Raw genomic sequence first — 23,177 nt, 5'->3', positions numbered from 1 at the left:
TCAGAAGAAGACAGTCCTCGAGTTTATTACTGAAGCCTGGATAAGTCAAGATTATGCTGTGGTAATGCCAAGGAGATATTATTTCCTGCCTAAAATTCTGGTCTGTTGCCCTCCAGCCTCAGCTATCATATGACCTTATAAAAACTCTACCCTCCCATACTTCAGGCCAACAGAGCTATATTTCATGTCAACCATGATGAGATGGCAAGCCATTTGTTTTGAAGGATCTTAGACACAGGAATGGAAGGCACCTTGGTAAATGTTAACAATCATCCTGAATTTGATGATTACAAGTCTTGCTTCATCTGCCTCCTGGAGTGATTAACCTATAAATCTCAAGGAAAATAGCGAAAAGAAATCCACGTGAAAACAAAACCATTCTCTCTAAGGAACCTTTTTCTGAGAGGTTGGGTTGTGACAAGAGACGAAACAAAAATCACAACATGGTTTGGCTTTGATACTCACCGAAGGATCAACCTGGTCGTTGGTCACTCCTCGCAGAACTATTTTTAATGGGTGTTTCATAAATGGAGCCAGGCAAAGAAGACTCTCCAGGTAATAGCCAATGCTGCGAAGGACACTACAGTCATGTTCCACGAATCCACCATATAGGAGGCCAGGCTGGTAATATAAGGTTGTTCCTTAAACCAGAGGAAAAAGAGTCACATTCAACAAGAAAAAAGTTAAGTATCACAAAGGTGATGAAGGCTATTAGTCCTAAGGGGAAAATCTGACAAGGGCATCCAAGGGAGTTTGAAATGCCATCGCTAAGAGCCCATACTTCACTCCAAAAGATGACTCACTACTGTCAAGCCCCTGTAACAATAATAAACTGCAAGTGTAATTCATAAACAGTAATAAATTAAACTCCTCCCTAAGCCACCTGAGTTGCCAAAGTCACAGCAGGGCACAGAGGAGAGATCCGAGTAAGCACCTATTTTCCCAACAGCACACTCTCAGGGTGGGCTGACTGTAGGGAGTAATTACAAATGATGTTCTTAAACCATCACACCAGCAACCAGCATCTTCTAGACCTCTTGAAATGAGATTTCTCTGATAAATCACTCACTAAACAGCATGCCTAAAAAAGGCAAGTACTATATGGCATGCAATGCATTAGTAGTAGCTGTTTTAATTTAATATTGATATATGGAAATAGCTAAAATTATCTTATGGCTTCAGTGAAAACTACTATCTTTATTCACATCATCCAAAAAGTTTCTTACTAGGTTTACATATCAGAGGAAAAACCACGTAACATACCCTACATGATTTAAGGAATCATAAATAAGGTATTTCTGCTGCTAATATCTTTTTCAATGTTTTCTGGCACAATTTACTAAAACCAAGAAGACATGTTCAGTCACTCAAATGAGAAACAGCTCTTGGCAGTTTGATAAAAATAAATTTAGGTTTCACTAAATTAAAAACCAAAATTCAAACAATCACTACCAGGATCATGTTCTGATCAAAGTGGCTAACACTTCTCAAAGGGAAGGTTCTGGCTCAGTTATACTAAATGCTATTCAGAGTCACAAAACCATCCTTTAGTCAAAAAGCCAAAAAGAGACTATAGAACTACTAAATCTTTTAATCTATCTGTTTATGCCTACAAATTAACCAAATGAGAAACTGACTGGATCACCAGAATGAAGGCTTTCTACTCTGATGGAGAAAAAAGGAAGACATGGGGTGGGACCAGGATCAAGTAAATGTCTTTCTTCTCAACCTACACAGCAGATATAACTAGAAAAGAATCAAATTAACTGCCCTCCAAACCACCAATAAAAATGGTTGAAAAAATCTCCAGTAATTTCAAGTAAACAAGCCAAGGAAGATTAAAGGAATCACAGCTGGCAAAGCTATAGACCAGCACATCTCACATGGCACAAGACCACCTATGAACCCAAGCTTGTGTTAAGAAAGCCAAAATATGGGAAAGGTCTGAGATTCCTTTGTGGAATATGTGTGGAAAGACACAGAGCTCATGGAGTTGGCCAAAGGACTTCTATACAATGTAGATAAAAATTTCTAATAGCAAAAAAAAAAAAAGCTAGAAACAACCTAAATGTTTATCAGTATGGAGCAATTAAATACATTAGCATGTATCCACACAATGGAACACTATATCATAGCTCACAGAAATACTGGGATAGACCTGCACGTGCTGGCAGGGAAAGTTCTCCAAGACATTTGTGCTAGCAAGAAAATGCTGGCTGCAGAACAATATGAAGAACGTGACCCCACTAATGTTTAAACTACGTAAGTGCCCACATTAGCAGATGCTGCAACAGTGTCTACCGCTGGAGAGGGGAACGAAAGAGGAAGGAGGTGAAGGGATTTTCACATTTTTTTTTTGCATATACTCGTATAAACTTATTTTATGCCTAACATTCACATAAAAATTTTCAAAGTCCATTACCACATTAAATTCTTTACAACAAATTCTGTGAGGTAGTTTGTCTGCTAAATTCTATTTTAATTTTTAATTTTGTCTTTGAAAACATTTGCGGTTAAAAAAAGAGGAGGCGATTGCTTGCTGATCTGAACTTTTCATTCTTCCTGCTTCCCTAAATCAAATGTATGCCTCTTAATTGGACAATCATATCACAGACAGGTAATGGGTCCTTCCATCTGACAAAATACTGACACCATATTTTTTTAAATGATCTAGAATGATAAGCTTTTATTATAATCTCCACTCACATCTTCCTCATATAACCCCCAAACATTCCAGTTTAATGCTGGCTTATATAACACAAAGTGATTAGTAAAGTTTTGAACACAATATTTACACCATTAAAAAAGAGTGAGAAACAGGCTGGGAGCAGTGGCTCACATCTGTAATCCTAGCACTCTGAGAAACCAAGACAAGAGGATTGTTTGAGCCCAGGAGCTTAAGACCAGCCTGAGCAAGAACAAGACCCCATCTTGACTAAAAATTTAAAAAAATTTTTTTTAAAAAGAGTGAGGAAACACAGGAATGCTTAAGTAGTGCATGGAGGTGCTTTTAAGAATAGAGAGAAAAGGACCTTACCTGTTTGGTTTATTTCAATTCGAGAGCCATTAGTTATTTTGTCCAACAGTCTTATGAAGCTGGCTTCAAAGTCTGTGAGGAAAAGAGAAAACATATTGGCCTCACGTTAGGTCGTGGTTTCTGGAAAGCACATCTGATCTGGGTACTGCTGTGGAGAGTAGGTCACTTCCTGCATCATTCCCGGCCTTTCCTCAGGAACTGGGTGAGTTCACAGGTTGAGGAACTTGAGGCAGTTGAATAGCAATGACTGGAACATACATGTTTAACAGAACTTAGAAAGAGGCTGGCCATAGTAGCTCAGGCTTGCAATTCAAGCACTCTGGGAGGCCCAGGTAGGAGGACTGCTTGAGGCCAGGAGTTCAAGTAGAACTTAGAAACAATTCAACTTTCACATTACATAAAAAATAGCAGCTCTACCAGCAAGCTAATGGAATATTAATTTCAGCAACTGAAAACCCATAAAAGACATCTTCTTCTGATCTCAGGAGGGCATGCCAAATAAGGGACAAACAGTAGAAAACAGGAAAGGGTTTTAAAACCCCTTAAATTCATCCTTGATCCAGAATGCCCAAGAGGGGAGACTAAATTGAGAGCTACCTTTCAGTCTCAGAGATAGTAAGAGATCATGTCACTGTCTCTCTCATTCAACAATGTCCCTTCGTCTATCATCTTACTGATCTATAAATAAGTATCTACTCAATTTGGTTTCTTATTTCATTGAAAAGGTGCTTGAATATACAGTATTACTGTCACCTTTTTTTAATTACATGAAAAAAAACTGAAAGAAAAAAGACCAAATGTCAACAAATGGGTTTCTCTTTATGATAGGATTTTATACAACTATCATATTAAATGTTTATATTTTATCTTCAAATTTACTTCAATTCCTTTTATAAAAAGATTGTTATTTAAACATAAAAGCTGGCCTGGCGCAGTGGCTCACACCTGTAATCCTAGTATTCTGGGAGGCCGAGGCGGGTGGATCACTCAAGGTCAGGAGTTCGAAACCTGCCTGAGCAAGAGCAAGACCCTGTCTCTACTAAAAATAGAAGGAAATTAATTGGCCAACTAAAAATATATAGAAAAATTAGCCGGGCATGGTGGTGTATGCCTGTAGTCCCAGCTCCTCAGGAGGATGAGGCAGTAGGACTGCTCGAGCTCAAGAGTTTGAGGTTGCTGTGAGCCAGGCTGACACCATGGCACTCTAGCCCAGGCAATAGAGTGAGACTCTGCCTCAAAAAAATAAAATAAAATAAAATAAACATAAAAGCTGGTCATTCTTTTAAAAAGAGAGGGAAGAGGGAAGAGAGGGAAGAAGGAAGGAAGGGGAGGAAAAGAGAATAGATTTTAAATTTAAAATTATGGAAGGAAGAATGAGGACTCAGACCGGGGAACATGTCCTCTGGCATCCCAGGAGCTAATCTTATACATACACACCCCCTTTAGTTTTAACTTCCTGCTCATGAACAAAGAGAGAAAGGCCAACTCTTCTGCCCCTCAAGGCACAGTGACTGCTGATATGTTTAGGCAGTTCCAGCTCCTGTAATAAACCACCAGAGTTTGCGGACTCCACAGACCCCAGCAGTCACCTAAACTGATCCCAAAGGGTGAGGAGCTCGACTAAACAATTCCCATCCACCTGGTCTGTTACTTAACACTGTCCCATAACTCTTGTCATAGTAGATTCTGAAATCTGTACAAAAAGCACCTGGCTACAAATCAGAGAAACCTCATTAAATCCTGAAACAAATAATAATGGCTAATAACATCTGCTGTATATTAAACACTTACTTTGTATCTACCTTTTTTTATTTAATCCTCATAACCCTGAAGCATAGAGTTAGCTGTGGTTTGAATGTCCCCTCCAAAATTTATGTTGAAATTTAATCACCATTGTGACAGTATTAAGAGATGGGACCATTAAGAGGTGATTAGGCCATCAGGGCTCTGCCTTTATGAATGATTATATGTCCTTATCCCGAGAGTGGATTCATTAACACAAAGAGTGGGCTGTTATAAACATGAGTCTAACAGGGAGCAGAGGCACACGCCTATAGTCCCAGCTACTCAGGGGGCTGAGGCAGGAGGGTCCCTTGTGCCCAGGACTTTGAGGACAGCTTGGGCAACATAGCAAAACTTCGTCTCCTTAAAAAATAAAAATAAAAAAGCAAGTCTAGTCCTTTCTTATTTCTCACCCCATCTTGTACCCTTCCACTTTCTGGAAGGCGTTGGCCAGATGCCAACATCTTGATACTGGACTTCTCAGCCTCCAGAACTATGAGAAATAAATTTATTTTCTTTATATGAATTACCCAGTTTGTGATATTCTGTTATGGCAACACAAATTGGACTAAGACACCATTATATAGAAGGCTGAGCCCAACAATGTCAACAAGCCTTCCCTGGTCAAGTGATCAACAAGCAGTGGCAGAGTCAGGATTTGAGACCAAGGCTGTCCTTCTCCAAAGTCCACACTCTCAATCACACCATGACATTCGTTTGCCTCTGTTCAGTTTAATCCCCCCGAGCCAAGCTCTCCCCTCTTTGCAACTGCAGGATCTTGTAGTTAATTTAATGGGTCACTAATCAATATTTTTAAAAATAAATTAGAACAGAATAGACTGTATCGGAGTAACTGTACATACTAAGGGTGCTGTTCATAAAATTTTAGTTTGTTTTACATGTATGTGTATGGGTACTAGGTTGCAATATAAGCAGCATCACAAAAGATCGAAAGTAACTGAACTATGGAATTGAACTAGCAATTACTTTTATAGTCTTTTTCTATAAACATTCTGTCTTTAAAAATTAAGCACAGTCTCTATAACAATGCCACTTTCAAGTTAGGTTTATGGAAAATACAAGGAAGAGCCGGGCATGGTAACTCACACCTGTAATCCTAGTGACTCAAGAGGCTGAGGTGGGAGAATTGCTTGAGGCCAAGAGTTCGAGACCAGCCTGGGCAGCATAGTGAGACTTCATCGCTAAAAAAATTTTACAAATTAAGTGGGCATGGTGGTGTGCACCTATGGTCCTAGCTACTTGGGAGGGTGAGGTAGGAGGATGACTTGAGCCTAGGAGTTTGAGGGTGCTGTGAGCTATGATCCCAACACTGCACTCCACCTAGGGTGACAAAGATGAGAGAGAGAGAGAGAGAGAGAGAGAGAGAGAGAGAGAGAGAGAGAGAGAGAGAGAGAGAGATTGATTGATTGATTATACAAGGTACTCTGTACAAAAAAAAAGAAAGAAAAAGAAGCCCTTGATTTGCTCAAGCTTTCTAGGTACCTAAATGGGAAGGAGGAAAAGCCAAAGATTAAACCCTACAGCTTTTAAAAGAAGAAAACATGACTTTAGAAATTTGGGGGCAGAGGAAAATCCACAGGGGCTCTTAAGCACAAACACAGTCAGAAATGCCCAACAGAAACCTAAGTAGGAAGAGAATGGGCATAAAGAGACTTGCAGGCAGGACCATTCCTGGTCACAGCAAACAGGTGCTTCAGAAGTAGCACTTCAAAGAACCAGACTCAGAGCTAGTTCCTGAACACCGGCAACAGTGAAGATATGAGCACCAGCAACAGTGAAGATATAGCTCCATCACCTGGTGTGAAAAAGATCTCAAGTTCACCTAATAATAGTAAGCTCAAAGTCCTCAAACTTCATTAAGCCAAGATGTGTATGATTCTTTGCCCATTCAGGTCCCACACACCCTCTCTAAATCTTCCTCTTCACAAATGCTCCAGGGGACATAAAATTTCACAAATCTAAAAATTATAAAGGAAAAGTTCCAAAAGCAAGCATAATTTTACTACACTGTTTAGGAATACATAATTAGGTTATAAAACTATAAAGAGAATCAAAGTGAATGTCATAATGGTCAGGATATTAGCTACCACTGGTTGCATGGTAGGGAGCTAAGAATGCTAAGAATGCCAAGAAGCACACAGATGTTGGCAAAGTTCTACTGTTTGGTGTGGATTGTGATCACACAGATGTTCATTTCATAATCCCTTAAGCATTACTTTCATATCTTATGCATTTTTATGTTCTTATATTTCACATTTTAAAAATATTTTAACTGTTGGGACCATCAATCTCAGGATTCCTTAAATATCACCTCCCATGCCTACTCCCCTCCCACTCTCTATCCTGAAAATAATCCCCCACATAAGTGATTTCATCATTCCTTTTTTCTTTTCCTTTTTTTTTTTTAATTGGTGCCAAAATATGGGGTTGAACCATCATTTCTTAAAGTGTTTGTATGTCCTATAAGGTTCATCAGCCTGAACCATGCCTCACTAAGAAAGACAAAAGCATGTCTCAAAGGAGGGGAGTGGGTAAAGAACACAATCTAAAAATCTGTACTTAAAAACAAGGAGCATGGCCGGGCACGGTGGCTCACGCCTGTAATCCTAGCACTCTGGGAGGCCGAGGCGGGCGGATTGCCCAAGGTCAGGAGTTCGAAATCACCCTGAGCAAGAGCGAGACCCCGTCTCTACTATAAATAGAAAGAAATTAATTGGCCAACTAATATATATAGAAAAAATTAGCTGGGCATGGTGGCGCATGCCTGTAGTCCCAGCTACTCGGGAGGCTAAGGCAGGAGGATTGCTTGAGCCCAGGAGTTTGAGGTTGCTGTGAGCTAGGCTGACACCATGGCACTCTAGCCTGGGCAACAAAGCGAGACTCTGTCTCAAAAAAACAAAACAAAACAAAACAAAAAACAAGGAGCAAATTTCAATAAACACATTCTCAATTTAAAAGTGTTCTAACTCAAATGTCTACAAATACTGGGCTAGTCAGATAAATTACAGCATAACCATAATAGAACACTCCGTAGCCTTATAATCAATGAGGTTTTTCATATACTAATATGAATCATCTCCAAGATATAGAGTCAAAAGAAGATACAAATGACCATTTGTGTGAAAAAAAGAAAAGTGTACGTGTGTGTATGTGTATATATATGCTTATTTATGAAAAAATTAGTCCTGAAAAGAAACACAAACTAGTAACACTGTTTCACAGATTCTCTAAACCCTTTCCTTCCCTTTTAATTTTGTGCCATATGTACGTATTTTTAAAAGTACATAAAATTTAAATTAAAAAATACAAATAAAGGTACTGTAGCACAACTGAAAGAGCCAACAAAACTGCTTTCATTAGATAGCCTATGATAGATCTTTATTAGGCTATGAACCCATTAAAAATGTTTTTAAAGGAATTATTTATTAATAATTACACAACAAAATGTTCACACTTTATTAAGGAAAAAGTTAAAAAGTAATATATACAATGTGATTTCAATTTCTTTAGAGAATAACTGGAAGACAAGACAGTGAACTGTTAACAAGTAAAATCAGGAGTGATTATTTTCCTCATTAAATCCAAAAAGGCAAAAATTACAAACATATACCCAATTATCAGAATAAATTATAAGATATCCACTCACTTGGAAATAATATGTACTTTTATTTATTTTATATACACACACATATATAATTATACATAAAGTGATAAACAATACTTTAATGTAAAAAGGCCAGGTGCAGTGGCTCACAACTAAATCTTAGCAATTTGGAAGGCTCAGGCAGGAGGATCGCTTGAGGCCAAGAGTTCAAGACTACCCTGAGCAACACAGCTAGACCCCATCTCTACAAAAAATAGAAAAATTAGCTAGGCATGGTAATAGGTGCCAACAGTCTCAGGCACTACAGAGGCTGAGGAAGGAGGATCACTTGAGCCCAGGAGTTTGAGGTTGCAGTGAGTTATGAAGACACCACTGCAATCTAGCCCAGACAACAGAAAAAGACCCTATGACTCAAAAAAAAAAAAAAAAAAAAAAAAGGTGCAGCCTTTTTAGTTAAGGAAAACTAAAACCTTAACTAAAAAATATTAAGCATATAAACACAAGGAAAATTTCAAGTAATTAGCTTAATTATTACTGAAAATACACATAATAAAACCCAGTATTTTTCAGTAAAATTCTATTTTAAAAGTTATGGCAGATGAGTTTATTTAATGCAATAAAGTGTTTACATTTAAAAACAGAAGTCTTTAAAGTTCAAGGAGAGTATCTTCATGACCTTGGTATAAGCAAAATTTCTTTAAAAGGACACAGCAAGATTTATAAATTGGACAGTGAAAGTAGGAATTACTGTTTTTCAAAAAACACTATATTAAGAATGTAAAAAAACAACTCAGAGAATGCAACAAGATATTTGCAATACTTTAACATATCCAGAATATATCAATGATATATTCATTGATATTCAATGATATAAGAAATCAATCAGAAAAAGACAGACAAAAATGAGCAAAAGATATAAATGGACACTTCCCAAAAGAGGATATCCAATTGACCAATATATCAAAGAAAAGATGCTGTGAGCAAGGTGACCAACTGGAAGCTGCTTACAATTACTGCCAGAACAGCAAAAAAACAACTACATTTTAATGAAAATAAATAACTGAGGGGGGCCGGGCATGGTGGCTCATACCTGTAATCCTAGCACTCTGGGAGGCTGAGGCCGGTGGATGGCTCAAGGTCAGACGTTCAAAACCAGCCTGAGCAAGAGCAAACCCAGTCTCTACTAAAAATAGAAAGAAATTAATTGGCCAATTAATATATATATGGAAAAAATTAGCTGAGCATGGTGGCACATGCCTGTAGCCATGGCACTCTAGCCTGGACAACAGAGTGAGACTCTGTCTCAAATAATAATAATAACTGAGGGGGAGTGCTAGAGTGCATCATAAGAGTAAAAGAAACTCTGGTGAACACAGAAACGTGGATGACCACACAGAGAGTGGAAGGAAATGTCAGGCCCCCAACCAGGATCAGCTGCAAACCAGGAGGAACTTCTCCCTACTGCAAGGAGGCAAGAGGATCCCAGCACCCCCTACAGCCTTCACAGGCACTAAGCCCAGCTGAGGGAGCTGCCTGGAGCCCACACAGCTGTGCTCCCCTAGAGAAGGAGCCAACAAAAGTGCCCTGCCCCCGTGGCCTGCCCAGCTACTGCACTATACCCCTGCGGAACTGTAACTGCAGGCTAAAGTGTATCTTGCTCTGGGGGCCAGCAGCAACACCTCCTCTTCATCCCTGAGGCTAAGCCACTACCCAACTCCTCAGCCCAAGCTTTCAGCAGCTGTTACGCCTGTTTATGTGAGGTAAGTAGAGGTAAAGCCACTCTACCTACCCCTGTACCTCCACCTGAGATGGTACCCTGCCTCCTGGGTAAACAGTATGTTGGCCACTCAGAGCAGTCGCATTAAGTTAAAGCAGTGCCCTGCATCCCAGGAAATGGTACCTTGGCTGTCCAGAGCAGTCACACACCCCAGTACCTAAGCTGAAGTAGTGTACTACACATCTCAGGGAAACAGTGCCTGGGCTGTCCAGAACATTCATGCCCCCTAGGCCTAAGCTGAAGCAGCACATCACCCTCTGAGGAATCAGTGCCCTGGCAAAAATGAGCAGCTGCACATCCCAGGGCTGAGCTGAAGTAGTGCCTCACATCCCAAGGAAACAGCAGTGGGTAAAGCTAAGACACCTTACCCTGCAAGCCAAACAATTCTAATACCCAGCTTCCCTGGAGCTGAACTAGCTCACTAGAGACTAAGCTGCAGAGACACTACTTTCTCTGGGGAGTAGAAGCATCCTTGTGCAGCTCCCTGCTCTGCCCCAGCCCAAACAACAATGTGCTTTGCCGTACTGGGGTACTTGCTGCCACTGTACCTGACCTCATAGAGTCTGGGATACTGGTGACCCTACCATGCCACGGTCTAGAGTTGTTGCTACAAAGTGCCTCATCCCCTGTGACTCAAGGTGACACTGGGCCCTATTGGCTCAGGTTCCCAAATTGCAGCCATACCCTGCTCCCCAGGCACAAACCTCTGGAACACCCCTTCTTTTCCAGAGTAGGCAAGAGTTCTATCTTCCCCACCTAGGGATAGAATCCCAGCTACAAGCTGACCCCTATGGGCCTAAACTGCTAGGGGGTGCCTCAGTCACAGATCCTGGCACTGTGGGCAACCTACACACAGCCCTCCCACAAGGAGTAAACCTGCACCCCCAAAACCAGGTGCCACAATAGATTCACAAGACCCTGAGCCTAGCACCCTGCCCCCACAGCAGCTCTGAGTGCCTAAACCTGGATGGAACCCAGGGCAGCTGCCGCTACTTGTAGGTAACGTCAAATCTGACACTAAAAGGAATCCCAGCTGGGCGCGGTGGCTCACGCCTGTAATCCTAGCACTCTGGGAGGCCGAGGTGGGCGGATTGCTCTGCTCGAGGTCAGGAGTTCGAAACCAGCCTGAGCTAGAGCGAGACCCCGTCTCTACTATAAATAGAAAGAAATTAATTGGCCAACTAATACATATAGAAAAAATTAGCCGGGCATGGTGGCACATGCCTGTAGTCCCAGCTACCTGGGAGGCTGAGGCAGCAGGATCGCTTGAGCCCAGGAGTTTGAGGTTGCTGTGAGCTAGGCTGATGCCATGGCACTCACTCTAGCCTGGGCAACAAAGTGAGATTCTATCTCAAAAAAAGAAGAATCCTGTTGGCTAAGTCTCTTCATTATGGGAAAAACAAGAGGACCCCAAAAGCCCTAGACTCTGAGTACATTAATAACCTATACCATCACTACTGCTAAAAATTTCTACAGCCTAGGCCACTGAGGCACCCACAGTTAATGCTAACATTGAACACAGCTGAAGAAGTTGCACTAAGACAATGATGATACATATCCAGAAACAGAGCCACCATACCCTTCCTTATCAGCACATAAAGACCCAACTGCAGCTGAGTTTTTCTATATGAAAACCACTCTGGAAAGCTGGGAAGAGGTTCCACCAGATGCACAGACATCAATGTAAGAACACAAGAAACATGATAAAGCAAGAAAACATGACACCAACAAAGGAACACAATAACTGTTCTAGTTACAGACCCCAATGACAGAAAATTTAAAAACTGCCAGAAAAGGAATTTGAAATATTGATCTTCAGGAAACTAAATGAAAGACAAGAAAATAAAGATAGACAATTCAATGCAATCACAAAAAAATTCACAGTATGTACAAAAAAAAACCCTCAATAGACATAAAAATCATTTTTAAAAAACAGAAATCCTACAGCTGAAGAATTCAATAAATGGTATAAAAAGTACAAGAGCTTTAATAGCAGACCTAATCAAGCAAAGAAAATCTCTGAACTTGAAGCCAGGTTGTTTGAAATTACCTACTCAGAAAAATAAAAAGAACAACGAAAAAGAGTAAAGAAAACCTACAAGACACATGAGACACCATTAAGCAAACATGTTTGTATTATAAAAGTTCCAGAAGGAGAATTCTGGGAAGAGGCATGTTTACATACCTACCAAATAAAATAATAGCTAAAAACTTCACAAATTTGGAAAGAGGTATAAACATACAGATACAAGCTCAGAGGTTCCCAAAGATTCAAACAAAAAGTCCTCTATAAGGCACATTATAGATAAATTGTCAAAAGTCAAAGAAAAAAAAAGAGAATTCTAAAAACAGTAAGAGAAAAGTGTCGAGTCACATAAAGGAAATCCCCATTACACTAAAAGCAGATTTCCTCACAGAGAGCTTACAGGCCAGGAGAGAATGAGAAATTCAAAATACTGGGGAGAAAAATTATCAGCCAAGAATACTATGCTAAGCAAAGCTAACTTTCAGAAATGTGGGAGAAATGAAATCTTTCCCAGGTAAGCAAAAACTGAGGGACTTCATCACCACTAGATACACCTTACAAGAAATGCTCAAGGGAGTCCTACATCTGGAAATGAAAAGATGATAATCACTATCATGAAAACATACAAAGGATATATAAAACAACCAAAAAACAATTAAAAAAAGGAAAGCAGTAAGTCCTCACATATCAATAATTATTTTGAATGTAAATGAATTCAATCCCCCATTTAAAAAATACAGACTGGCTGAATGGATTTTTTTTAATGACCCAACTATATGCTGCCTCTAAGAAACTCATGTTACCTATAAACATATATACTGAAAGTGAGGAAATTAAGAAAAAAAGACATTTCACACAGAGACCAAAATCAAGCAGGAGTAGCTATACTTATATCAGATAAAACAGACTTTAAGTCAAAAACTGGATAAGGACAAAAAGATCATTACATTCGACTTGCTGTTGGTAGGTAAGTAAAAAAAAAAAAAAAAAAAAGATCATTACATAATGATAAAGGGAACAATCCAGCAAGAGGCTATAACAATTCTAAATATATGTGCACCCAACACCGGAACACTCAGATATATAAAGCAAATAGTATGAGATCTACATGGAAAGTAAGACTCCAATACAATAACATTTGGGGACTTCCACACCCAACTTAGCATTGGACAGATCATCTAGACAGAAAATCAACAAAGAAACATTACATTTAAAATAAACTTTAATCCTAGCACTCAGGGAAGTCGAGGTGGGCAGATTGCTCAAGGTCAGTAGTTCAAAAACCAGCCTGAGCAAGAACAAGACTCTGTCTCTACTATAAATAGAAATAAATTAATTGGCCAACTAATATATAGAGAAAAAATTAGCCGGGCATGGTGGCGCATGCCTGTAGTCCCAGCTACTTGGGAGGCTGAGGCAGGAGGATTGCTTGAGCCCAGGAGTTTGAGGTCACTGTGAGCTAGGCTGACACCACGGCACTTTGGCCCAGGCAACAGAGTAAGGCTCTGTCTCAAAAAAAAAAAATAAAAAAAAACAGAAAGAATAAAATAAACTTTATCTCAGTTTTGCTACCTGGGCTGAAAAAAAAAACAAAAACTTTAAGTGGACCTAATAGACATTTACATAACATTTCATCCAACAGCTGTAGAATACAGATTCTTTTCATCACACATGGAACATTCTCCAAGACAGACCACATTTAGCCACAAAACAGGCCTCAACAAATTTAAAGGAATTGAAATAATATCAACTATCTTTTCTGACCACAACAGAATAAGCTAGAAATCAATAACAAGAGGATCTTTCAAAATTATAAAAATACATGAAAATTAAACATGTTCCTGAACTAATGAATAAGTGAAAAAATTAAGAAATTCTAAAATGTCTTCAAACAAATAAAAATAGAAACACAACATACCAAAACCTAAGGGATTAAGCAAAAAGAGTATTAAGAGGGAAGTTTATGGTCAATAAACATCTACATTAAAAAAAAGTAGAGGCCGGGCGTGGTGGCTCACGCCTGTAATCCTAACACTCTGGGAGGCCGAGGCGGGAGGATCACTCAAGTTCAGGAGTTTGAAACCAGCCTGAGCAAGACCCCGTCTCTACTAAAAATAGAAAGAAATTAACAGACCAACTAAAAGATATATATACAAAAAATTAGCCAGGCATGGTGGCGAATGCCTGTAGTCCCAGCTACTTGGGAGGCTGAGGCAGGAGAATTGCTTGAGCCCAGGAGTTTGAGGTTGCTGTGAGCTAGGCTGATGCCATGGCACTCACTCTAGCCTGAACAACAAAGTAAGACTCTGTTTCAAAAAAAAAAAAAGTAGAAATATTTCAAATAACCTAACGATAGATTTCAAGGAACCAAAAAGGCAAGACCAAATCAAATCCAAAATTATTAGAATGATAGAAATAATAAAAAATATCAGAGCAGAACTAAACAAAATAGAGACTAAAAAATTACAAAAGATCAGACCATCCTGGGCAACATAGCATGACCCTACCTCTATAAAAAATAAAATAAAATAAATTAGCCAGGCATGGTGATGCATGCCTGTAGTCCTAGCAATTCAGAAGACTGAGGCAGGAGAATCGCTTGAGCCCAGGAGTTCAAGACTAAAGTGAGCTATGATCACCGCTGCTACAGCTGTGGGTGGAAATTTGCCCACTCTGATAAACAACTGACCAGGCAACCACACAGGGCACTGCCCGTTCCAGTGCCACAAGTGCTACCAGGCATATTCCAGGTCCAACCACCTCACTTCACACATGAAGAGGTGCTTTTAAATCCCAAACAGTGGATATGATCCAAAATTACAAGAAGAGAATTCGGTATTTTTTACCTCTCATATTATCTTCCCATTCAGGAGAGGAGCCACTCCCAGCTGTAAAGCACTACAATTGGGATCAAGTTCCCAACTGAATCAATTTGTGAATGGATATCAGGAAAAATAAGGAATCCAAAAGACAAAACTCGAAGAAGAGACAGGTCTGTGACTGCATCTTCTAGCATTCTAATTCTAAATCCAACTTGAATATTCCTGGACTTACAAAATGCCAAGGGGACTGACCGGAAGTTGTGGATATCAGGTTATAAATTAGATCCAAGAATTTGAAGAGGAAGACTAGAATTCCTTTGAATTGTGTTTTGATATAATACAAGCATAAAGATCACCTTGTTTTCTCTTTGCCTTCTAAAAGCCATTATTATGATGTTAGAAGAAGAAATTCAGGTACAGAAAATATGTTTTAGGCCAGATGCAGTGGCTCACGCTATAATCCCAGCACTTTAGGAGGGTAGAGCAGGATTGCTTTAGGCCAGGAGTTCAAGACCAGCCTGGGCAACACAGTGAGACTCTGTCTCTACAAAAATATAAATAAATAATTAGATAAATTAGCCAAGGTACATGCCTATAGTTCTATAGTGCCAGTTATTCAGGAGGCTGAGGCAGGAGGATTGCTTGAGCTCAGATGCACAAGGGCTGCAGGTGAGCTATGATTCTGCCACTGCACTCTGGCCTAGGTAACAGAGCAAGACCCTGTCTCTAAGGAAAAAAAAAAAGGAAAATTGATAAATTCTACATCATTAAAATCAAAATCTTTTCCTCTGCAAACAACTATATTGAGAGAATGAAAAGGTAAGCTACTACAGAATGGGAGAAAATATTAGCAAACCACATATCTGCCAAAGGACTAGCATATGTAAAGAACTCTCAAAACCCAACAACAAACAATCCTATTAGAAAATGGACAAAAGACTTAAAAAGATATTTCACCGAAGATATCATTATTAATTTGAAATATGCAAATTAAAACTACAATGAAACATCACGACACACCTATCGGAATGACTAAAATGCTGGTGAAGATGTAAAGAAATTGAATCTCTCATATGTTGTTGGTGGGAATATATATAAAATGGTATGGCCACACTGGAAAACACTGGCAATTTCTTAAAAAACTAAACATGCAACTACCATACAACCCAGCAATTGCATTCCTGGGCATTTATCCCAGAGAAAGGAAGACTTAAGTACACAAAAAAACTATACACAAATTTTCATAGCAGCCTTATTTGTGATAGCCCAAAACTGGAAACAACCCAGGTGTTCTTCAACAGGTAAATGGTTAAAAGCAACTGTGGTACTTTCATATTATGGAATACTGCTCAGTAATAAAAAGGAACAAACTTGGTAAGATTTTAAAAAACTAATTTGGATAAATCTCCAGAGAATAATTCTGAGTAAAAAAAGTCAACCCAAAAGGTTATATACTATATGATTCCATTTATATAACACTCTTCAAATGAGAATAGATCAGTGGTTGCCAAGGGTCTAGGTGGAAGTAGAAGAAGGAGGAAAGTAGTTGTGGTTATAAAATGGCAACATGAGAAATCCCTGTAGTAATGGAAATGTTCTCTATCTTCATTACATCTATGTCAATATCCTAATTGTGATATTCTACCATAATTTTTCCAGATAGTACCCCTGGGGGAAATTGGATAAAGTATAGACAGGATCTCTCTGCATTATTTGTTATTAATACAACTGCATGTGAATCTACAATTATCTCAAAGTGAAAAGTTTGGTTTTTAAAAAAAACAAAAAGATGATAGTTACATCTGGAATAGCATTTTACAGCTTCCAAACAATACTATATCTGAAAATAAGTCATTAGAATTCTTGGCATTTGTCCTTAAATTATAAGTATGGGGGGTAGCCAAAAATCATCACTTGGAGTCAACAGAGGTACAAAAGGATAGATTCCTAACCAACAAGACAATATTCAATCTATACTTATTAGCATAGTCATCTGGCATTCCCCAAATCCAATTGTCTATCAACAATTCTAAGTCCCAAACCATAAAAAATAGAAAATACCAAAATAAAAACTGAAATAAAATATAGGTACCTCCTCCTTTTAAAAGATCAGTGGCTCACGCCTGTAATCCTAGCACTCTGGGAGGCCAAGGCAGGAGGATGGTTTGAGCTCAGGAGTTTGAGACCAGCCTGAGCAAAAGTGAGACCCTCATCTCTACTAAAAATAGAAAAAATTAGCTGGTCCTGTGATGTGCGCCTGTATTCCCAGCTACTTGGGAGGTTGAGGCAGGAGAATTGCTTCAGCTAAGAAGTTTGAGGTTGCAGCAAGCTATAATGACGCCACTGCACTCCAGGGAGGACAACAGGGCAAGGCTCTGCATAAAAAAAGTAAAAAATTTAAAACAAAAAAGACCTAATATATGAACAGTCAGATTTATCCCCAAAACAATGCATTAGTTTACCAAAACATGTTTTACCTTTCAAAGGACCTCTATATAGCATGTGTCCTCAGCACATTTTAAAGGACTCTTTTGATTAAAACTCCACTGAACTTTTCTTTTTCAGAATCTCATCTGCTTAAGCAGCAGTCCCCAACCTTTTTGGCACCAGGAAGACAATATTTGGGGGAGGGGGGGATGGGGGAGCAGTGAAGATGCCAGCAATGGGGAACAGCTGTAAATACAGCTCCCATACTGGGCCAGGCCCTGGGGTTGGGGACCACACAGGACCAAATAACTCCTCTTTCTTAATTTCACAGGGGCAGACAGACACTAAGGTTTAGTCATGTGACCTGCTCAGGATCCTGGGTAGTGGCAGTCCTGTCTACTAACTCCTATACCAGTGCTCTTGCTCAAGTCCATCATTCCTGCTATCCCCACTTTAAACAATTATTCTCATGGAGTTCTTTTCCATTTAGACCTCACATTAAACAGAAAATGTTAAATTGTTAAACTGAGCCCTATAAGACACAACCCATGAAATCCAGAGAAAGAGGCACTTTGGACAGCTGCTTTATAACACTGATGTCCTCACCCAAGTCCATCATGCAGTTAAACGGGAGAGAAGAACGTGCCCTCCAGGCTGGAGCTGGCTACCTTCTCCTTCCAGCTCTCTCAGTGGATGTTCAACTTCACTAGCTACCTCACTTAACTATGTGTTGGCTTTTTGACCTTCAGTAAAACAGCAACAAAAAAAATATACACTTCCTTCTCAATGAAAGTTGAGTACAATAAGACAACATAATCATTCATGTTTTTCATGAGTGAAGCATAAATTACACATGTGGCTCTATAATTATAAAGACTCTTCCAGGATCATCCTTCTTTGGAGTTCAAATTTTTCTTTGCATTGGAAGAGGACAGTTTAAGAGATTAACTGATTTGCCTGAAATCACAGAGTTTGACCTGTGTCTCATCCACTGTGAATCCTTGTGCAGTCTTCTTGGTACCACAAGCTGCTATTCCTAATCATTAGAGATACAGAGAAAAGAAAAGGCTTAACTATTAGTCTAGTAGGCCAGGGTTTCTCAACATCAGCACTACTGACATTTTGAACAGAAAAATTCTTTGTTGTAGGGCGGAGGGCTATCCTGTGCATTGTAGGATATTTAGCTTTGTAGGATGCTTCCTTGAGTTCCACTCACTAGACACCAGTAGCATCCCCATCCCACTCCCAGTTGTGACAACCAAAGATATCTCCAGACATTGCCAAATATCCCCTAGGGAGCAAAAGTGCAAATGCCCCTGATTGACAATCACTGTGCTATACATATAGTATACAAATATCTGGAAACAATCACCTAAAAGGAAAACTATAGACTGAAAAGAGAAGATAAAGAAAAGGTATAATTCTCTTTACAGATCTAAAAAGTCTTCATATAGGAGCAGGAACAGATTTGGGATACCAGGGAGAGAAACCATAGCCAGTGGGTATCAGCTACATAATAATAAAACCAGTATTTATTCTATGTGCCAGGCACTGTTCAGTACACTCGAAGTATATTTCCATTTAGTCCTTATAATAACCCAATGAGGTCAGTAGAACTGGCCTCACTTTACTGATGGAAAAAAACCTGAAGCTCAGAAATATTAAAATATTTACCTAAGGTCCAAGAGCAAAAGTCAGAACCAGGACTCAAACCAAAGTCTAACACTGAATCCAACCTCTTAATGACCAAGCTACTATAACCATGACAAATTATGGATATTACCTCAATAAATTTAGGAACTGTTTCTTTCACCAGCAATGATTCTGGCAGCTCTCATCTCCTTCTATCTGTCCAGATCAGAAGTATTATACATCCAGAAAGCCTTCCCTCATCATTTCCAGGGAAGTCTCTACTCTGAATTCCACTGGGCCCCTGTACAACACCCAACTCTTCCTACTTCAAGTTAGACATCCTCTTCCTACTTAGATGGCAAGCTCCTTGAAGGAAGGGGCAGCCAGCTTCTCACATTTATACTCCCCCCTTCAAGCCTTATACATACTGACGCTCAATAAACTTGTGAATGATTTTATTGGATATGTTGAGTTTTTTCCAACTCTCAGAACCTGAGTTAGGAAGGGGCAGATGACTAATGGCAGAGGGACAGATGACTAATAGCCCAGCCCATCGGCTATTCCTCAATCAAGCTACCAAGGACTCCCTTGACAATGACCACAAATCATGTATCAGAGGCTACATTTATGTATCTATGTGTGTATATACACATATATGTGTAGGTATGCATATATACATATATGTTTATCTCAGTTCCCTCTATAAGAAATTCAGCAAACATCTACAAAATTTCTGGAGGCTCTCAGGCCAACATACGGAGGTCTAAATTAGGGGTCTCATTTTTCCCCTGGTATATGAATGAGGTAAGGCAAATAATGCTCCACAGTAATGCTCCTCATAAACTACTAGCACATCTGTCAACCAGTACTACCTCTCCCACATAGCAGGGTCTGGCACCCTTTCAGGAAAATGCCAAGCGGCCAAGGCCCTGTTCTTGGAAGAAATGGGAGTGCATATGTGTGTGGCACTGAAGAGATGCTCACAGAAAGTTACGGATGAGAGGAGGAGAAACATCCTTTGGGACGTTATTAGATTAGAGGCCATCTATCAATAGACAAACTCTGAATTGCATTTTATCGGTACTGTATTTCTTTTAGAAAGCCCAGGTCTCCAGGCTCTGTTTCCATTCCTCTTTAAAAAAAAAAAGGCAGGTGGGGTCGGATAACCAGACTTAGAATGATGAGTCAAATAATAAGGGGCATGCTTTAAGGAAAGCCTGAAAAGCCCATTTTGTTTCTGTAGGTATTAATAAGTGGCAGCCTTAATTTGTGGCATCAATTTAGGTCACACAGAGGTTTCTCCCCTTATTTTCATGTCTCTTGGTATGTGATGTTGCCAGAGAGCTGGATTCTGCACAACGTTTTATTTCAGTTCTTTGTTATCCTAAGATACAGACTCTTTACTTCACTATTTAAAACAGACATTTTAAACATCATCAACTCTCCTTGATAAAGCTGCCATTTACATTAAGATTTTGACTTCCTAGCTCTAGTAATTCCATTCCAGGCTATCTGTGACCCTAGCATATAGTAGGCAATCAGCAAATGTTGGCTTAATGAATAAGTGAGTAGATGAGAGGTAGATTGAGATTCACAGAGATTTCAAAGGAAATAATACACAATTCATGTTAATTAATGAGGGGAAAAATTGAAAAGTGAATCTTCTAAGTATTTTTGGTAAATGATATTTAGGAATCAAGCATTTTCTTTCATAAAGAAAAAGAATATATTTATTTTCAGGGCAAATGGCTTTATTGGTGGCTAGCTGCATTAGTTAAAATTGCATGTATAATAAATCTACAAAAAAAAAAAAACATGCCCAGTGTTCACAGTAAGTAGAAGTCCATCTTCTTACCATATGCAACTAGTTCTCTGTGCTAACCTGGGTGTGAAGTGGAGAGCTGGCTGAGAAAGCCACAGAGTACAGCAATCAAGCAATCACTTAGCCCAAGGGCCAGACTCAAAATAAAGGGAACAGAAGTAGAGAAGAGCCCCAGTATAAACCGTTTAGTGGTATCTCCTTAATTCCTCAGTGTTTTTGAGCAGCAGACAGAGGACAGGTACCATGAATGCAAGTTTTACCTACTGTCAATAGGTTTCTCACCACTGTACATGGGATCCTCTGGTTCTTTCCTTCCTAACCTTCTATGTCCATCAATGACATGGCATCTCTGCCCCTTATGTGCAACCAATCACCACTCAAGAGAGGCAGAAATCTAAAAGATGATAAAATGGACTGGCTCTAATACAGGAGCCAGTGCAAAATTAAACACATCAACATGACCCAGGAAGCTTCCAAGACCAACCACAAACCCTCTCCTTCGATCTACAGACAGGTTTTTCCTTTTTTTAACCGATTCTCCCAATTTGGGATAGCCAGACAGAAGCTTTTAAAGAAGACAGAAGCTTTTAAATACACATGTCTTATTCCATGGGGGGCAGTTGAAAACCGGCGCCATTTAATACGATGTAGGTTTAAATGGGGCCTATTTTTAACCCATCTACCTTTCTAGGGCAAAAAGTGAGCTTGGAATCCTGTAGCTTAGCGCTTGTCACCAACCCTTTTCTAAAGTCAAGGCAATTAGGCCCATGACTGTTAAAAATCTATCCCAAAGCTCCTGTCCTGTGCACATCAATCACAGTCACTGCTGAAAACAAACACAGGATTTTTTTAAATTCTTTATCCACACCCAAGGAGAAGTGTGATGTGAGGGCAGCCGAGAAATCATGGCGACAGGAACAGCCGGTGTCCAACGGGGGCAGCTGCTCCTGAGACAGCTTTGGGACAGAGCAGGGAACCAACCAGTGGTATTTTTCTCTCCAAATGTCTCTCCGTCAGCTCATGCACCACATGTTGGTCCCAGAAACTGGTTTTCTCCTTTGAGAGACTTATGGCGAGAGCCAGAGGGACTCAAGGGAAGCGAGGGGGGGGGGGGATGCCAGGGATTTGTTGCAACACAGAAAACTAGAAAACGTGTAGCTGTTTACTACAAACGCCCCGGAGACGCCGAGCGCAGCGCGCAGCTGAGCGCTCCCTCCCGCCCGACCCCGCCTCCCCACACCGCCCGGGCGCGTTCGGATGTAGGGGCGACGCGCCAGCCGCCCTCCCCGACGCGCTCGCGGGACCCCGAGGCCCCCAGCGCGCCGGCCACCGGGGCATCAGCTCCGTGTCCCCGAGGCCCCCGCGCCCACACTGCGCAGCCCAAGTTACCTCGGAGGCCCGGGTTGTCGTCCCTGGACCGAATCTTTCGGATTTTGACGGGGCGCCCGCTCAGCGTGGACAGGACCAGACGCTGGCGCAAGAAGTTGCAGCCCGCGTAGCTGAGGCAGTGCTCCTGGGTCGCCATGTGCGCGCCCTCTGCAGAGGCGCGGGCGGTCCCGGAGCTGCGACTTCAGACGGGCGCGGAGCGCGCAACCCAAGCGGCGGGGGATACGACGGTGGCGGCGGCCCTGGCTGCCTCCCGCAGCCCCGCAGCCCCCGGCGCGTCCACGTGGTTTGGAACAGGAAGACGGAGAGACTAGACACCGGGTCAGAGGGGAGCGAGGAGGAGCCAGCGGCCGCCTCCCCGCCTCCCCTGCCAGGCTGGGGGCGGCCTCTGCACCGGGCCACGCGGCTATTGGCCAGCGCGGGATCAGGGTGGTGCCCGCGCCACGCCGCCATTGGCCTGCGCTGGAGATGGGCGGTGCACAATATGCGCTACCATTGGCCCGTAGTGAAGCGGGGCGGTGCCCGGGCCCCGGCAACAGCGCGCGGCTGGAGGGAACGCGGGAGGGCTCGGGGTAACCTGGAGTCGCCATCCCCGGCAGTCTGCTAGAGGTCTCTCCCCGCGTGCGGGCAAGGGGACACGGCGCACTGGGGTTGGGTGCCGACTACGTGCCGGGTGCTTAGCATCACTATTTACGGCGACCGAAGGGATGAGGGAGGCATCATCTCCTCCGCCTTTTGCTTAATAGAGGCGAGACTGAGCTGGCGCGCTTACCCTGTTGCAGGCGCGGTGCTGAGCGCTGCGGGCGCGGCTGCTCGCTCCCCGCTGTAACTCCGCAAAGTA

At 41.1% G+C, this 23,177-nt stretch overlaps 1 protein-coding gene across 2 annotated transcripts in view; it reads right to left on the bottom strand.

Annotated features, from left to right (window-relative positions):
• The window catches only part of RCL1 (RNA terminal phosphate cyclase like 1), a 58,993-nt gene extending 36,318 nt beyond the window's left edge, over positions 1-22,675 (bottom strand). For both annotated transcript variants that reach the window (XR_001147052.3, XM_012737806.2), the window contains exons 1-3: positions 22,340-22,675; positions 3,038-3,109; positions 466-641 (exon numbers count right to left, since the gene is read on the bottom strand). Coding sequence is in view for 1 of the 2 variants with exons in the window: in XM_012737806.2 (XP_012593260.1) it covers positions 466-641; positions 3,038-3,109; positions 22,340-22,475 (384 nt within the window). In the remaining variant the exon portion in view is untranslated. The remainder of the gene's footprint in view (positions 1-465; positions 642-3,037; positions 3,110-22,339) is intronic.
• Positions 22,676-23,177: the final 502 nt, after the last annotated feature.

The sequence above is a fragment of the Microcebus murinus genome, chromosome 12, assembly GCF_040939455.1.
Source record: "Microcebus murinus isolate Inina chromosome 12, M.murinus_Inina_mat1.0, whole genome shotgun sequence".
Taxonomy (NCBI): Eukaryota; Metazoa; Chordata; class Mammalia; order Primates; family Cheirogaleidae; genus Microcebus; species Microcebus murinus.
The sequence above is the reverse complement of the archived record's forward strand: the minus strand, read 5'-3'. Positions and strand labels throughout refer to the sequence as shown.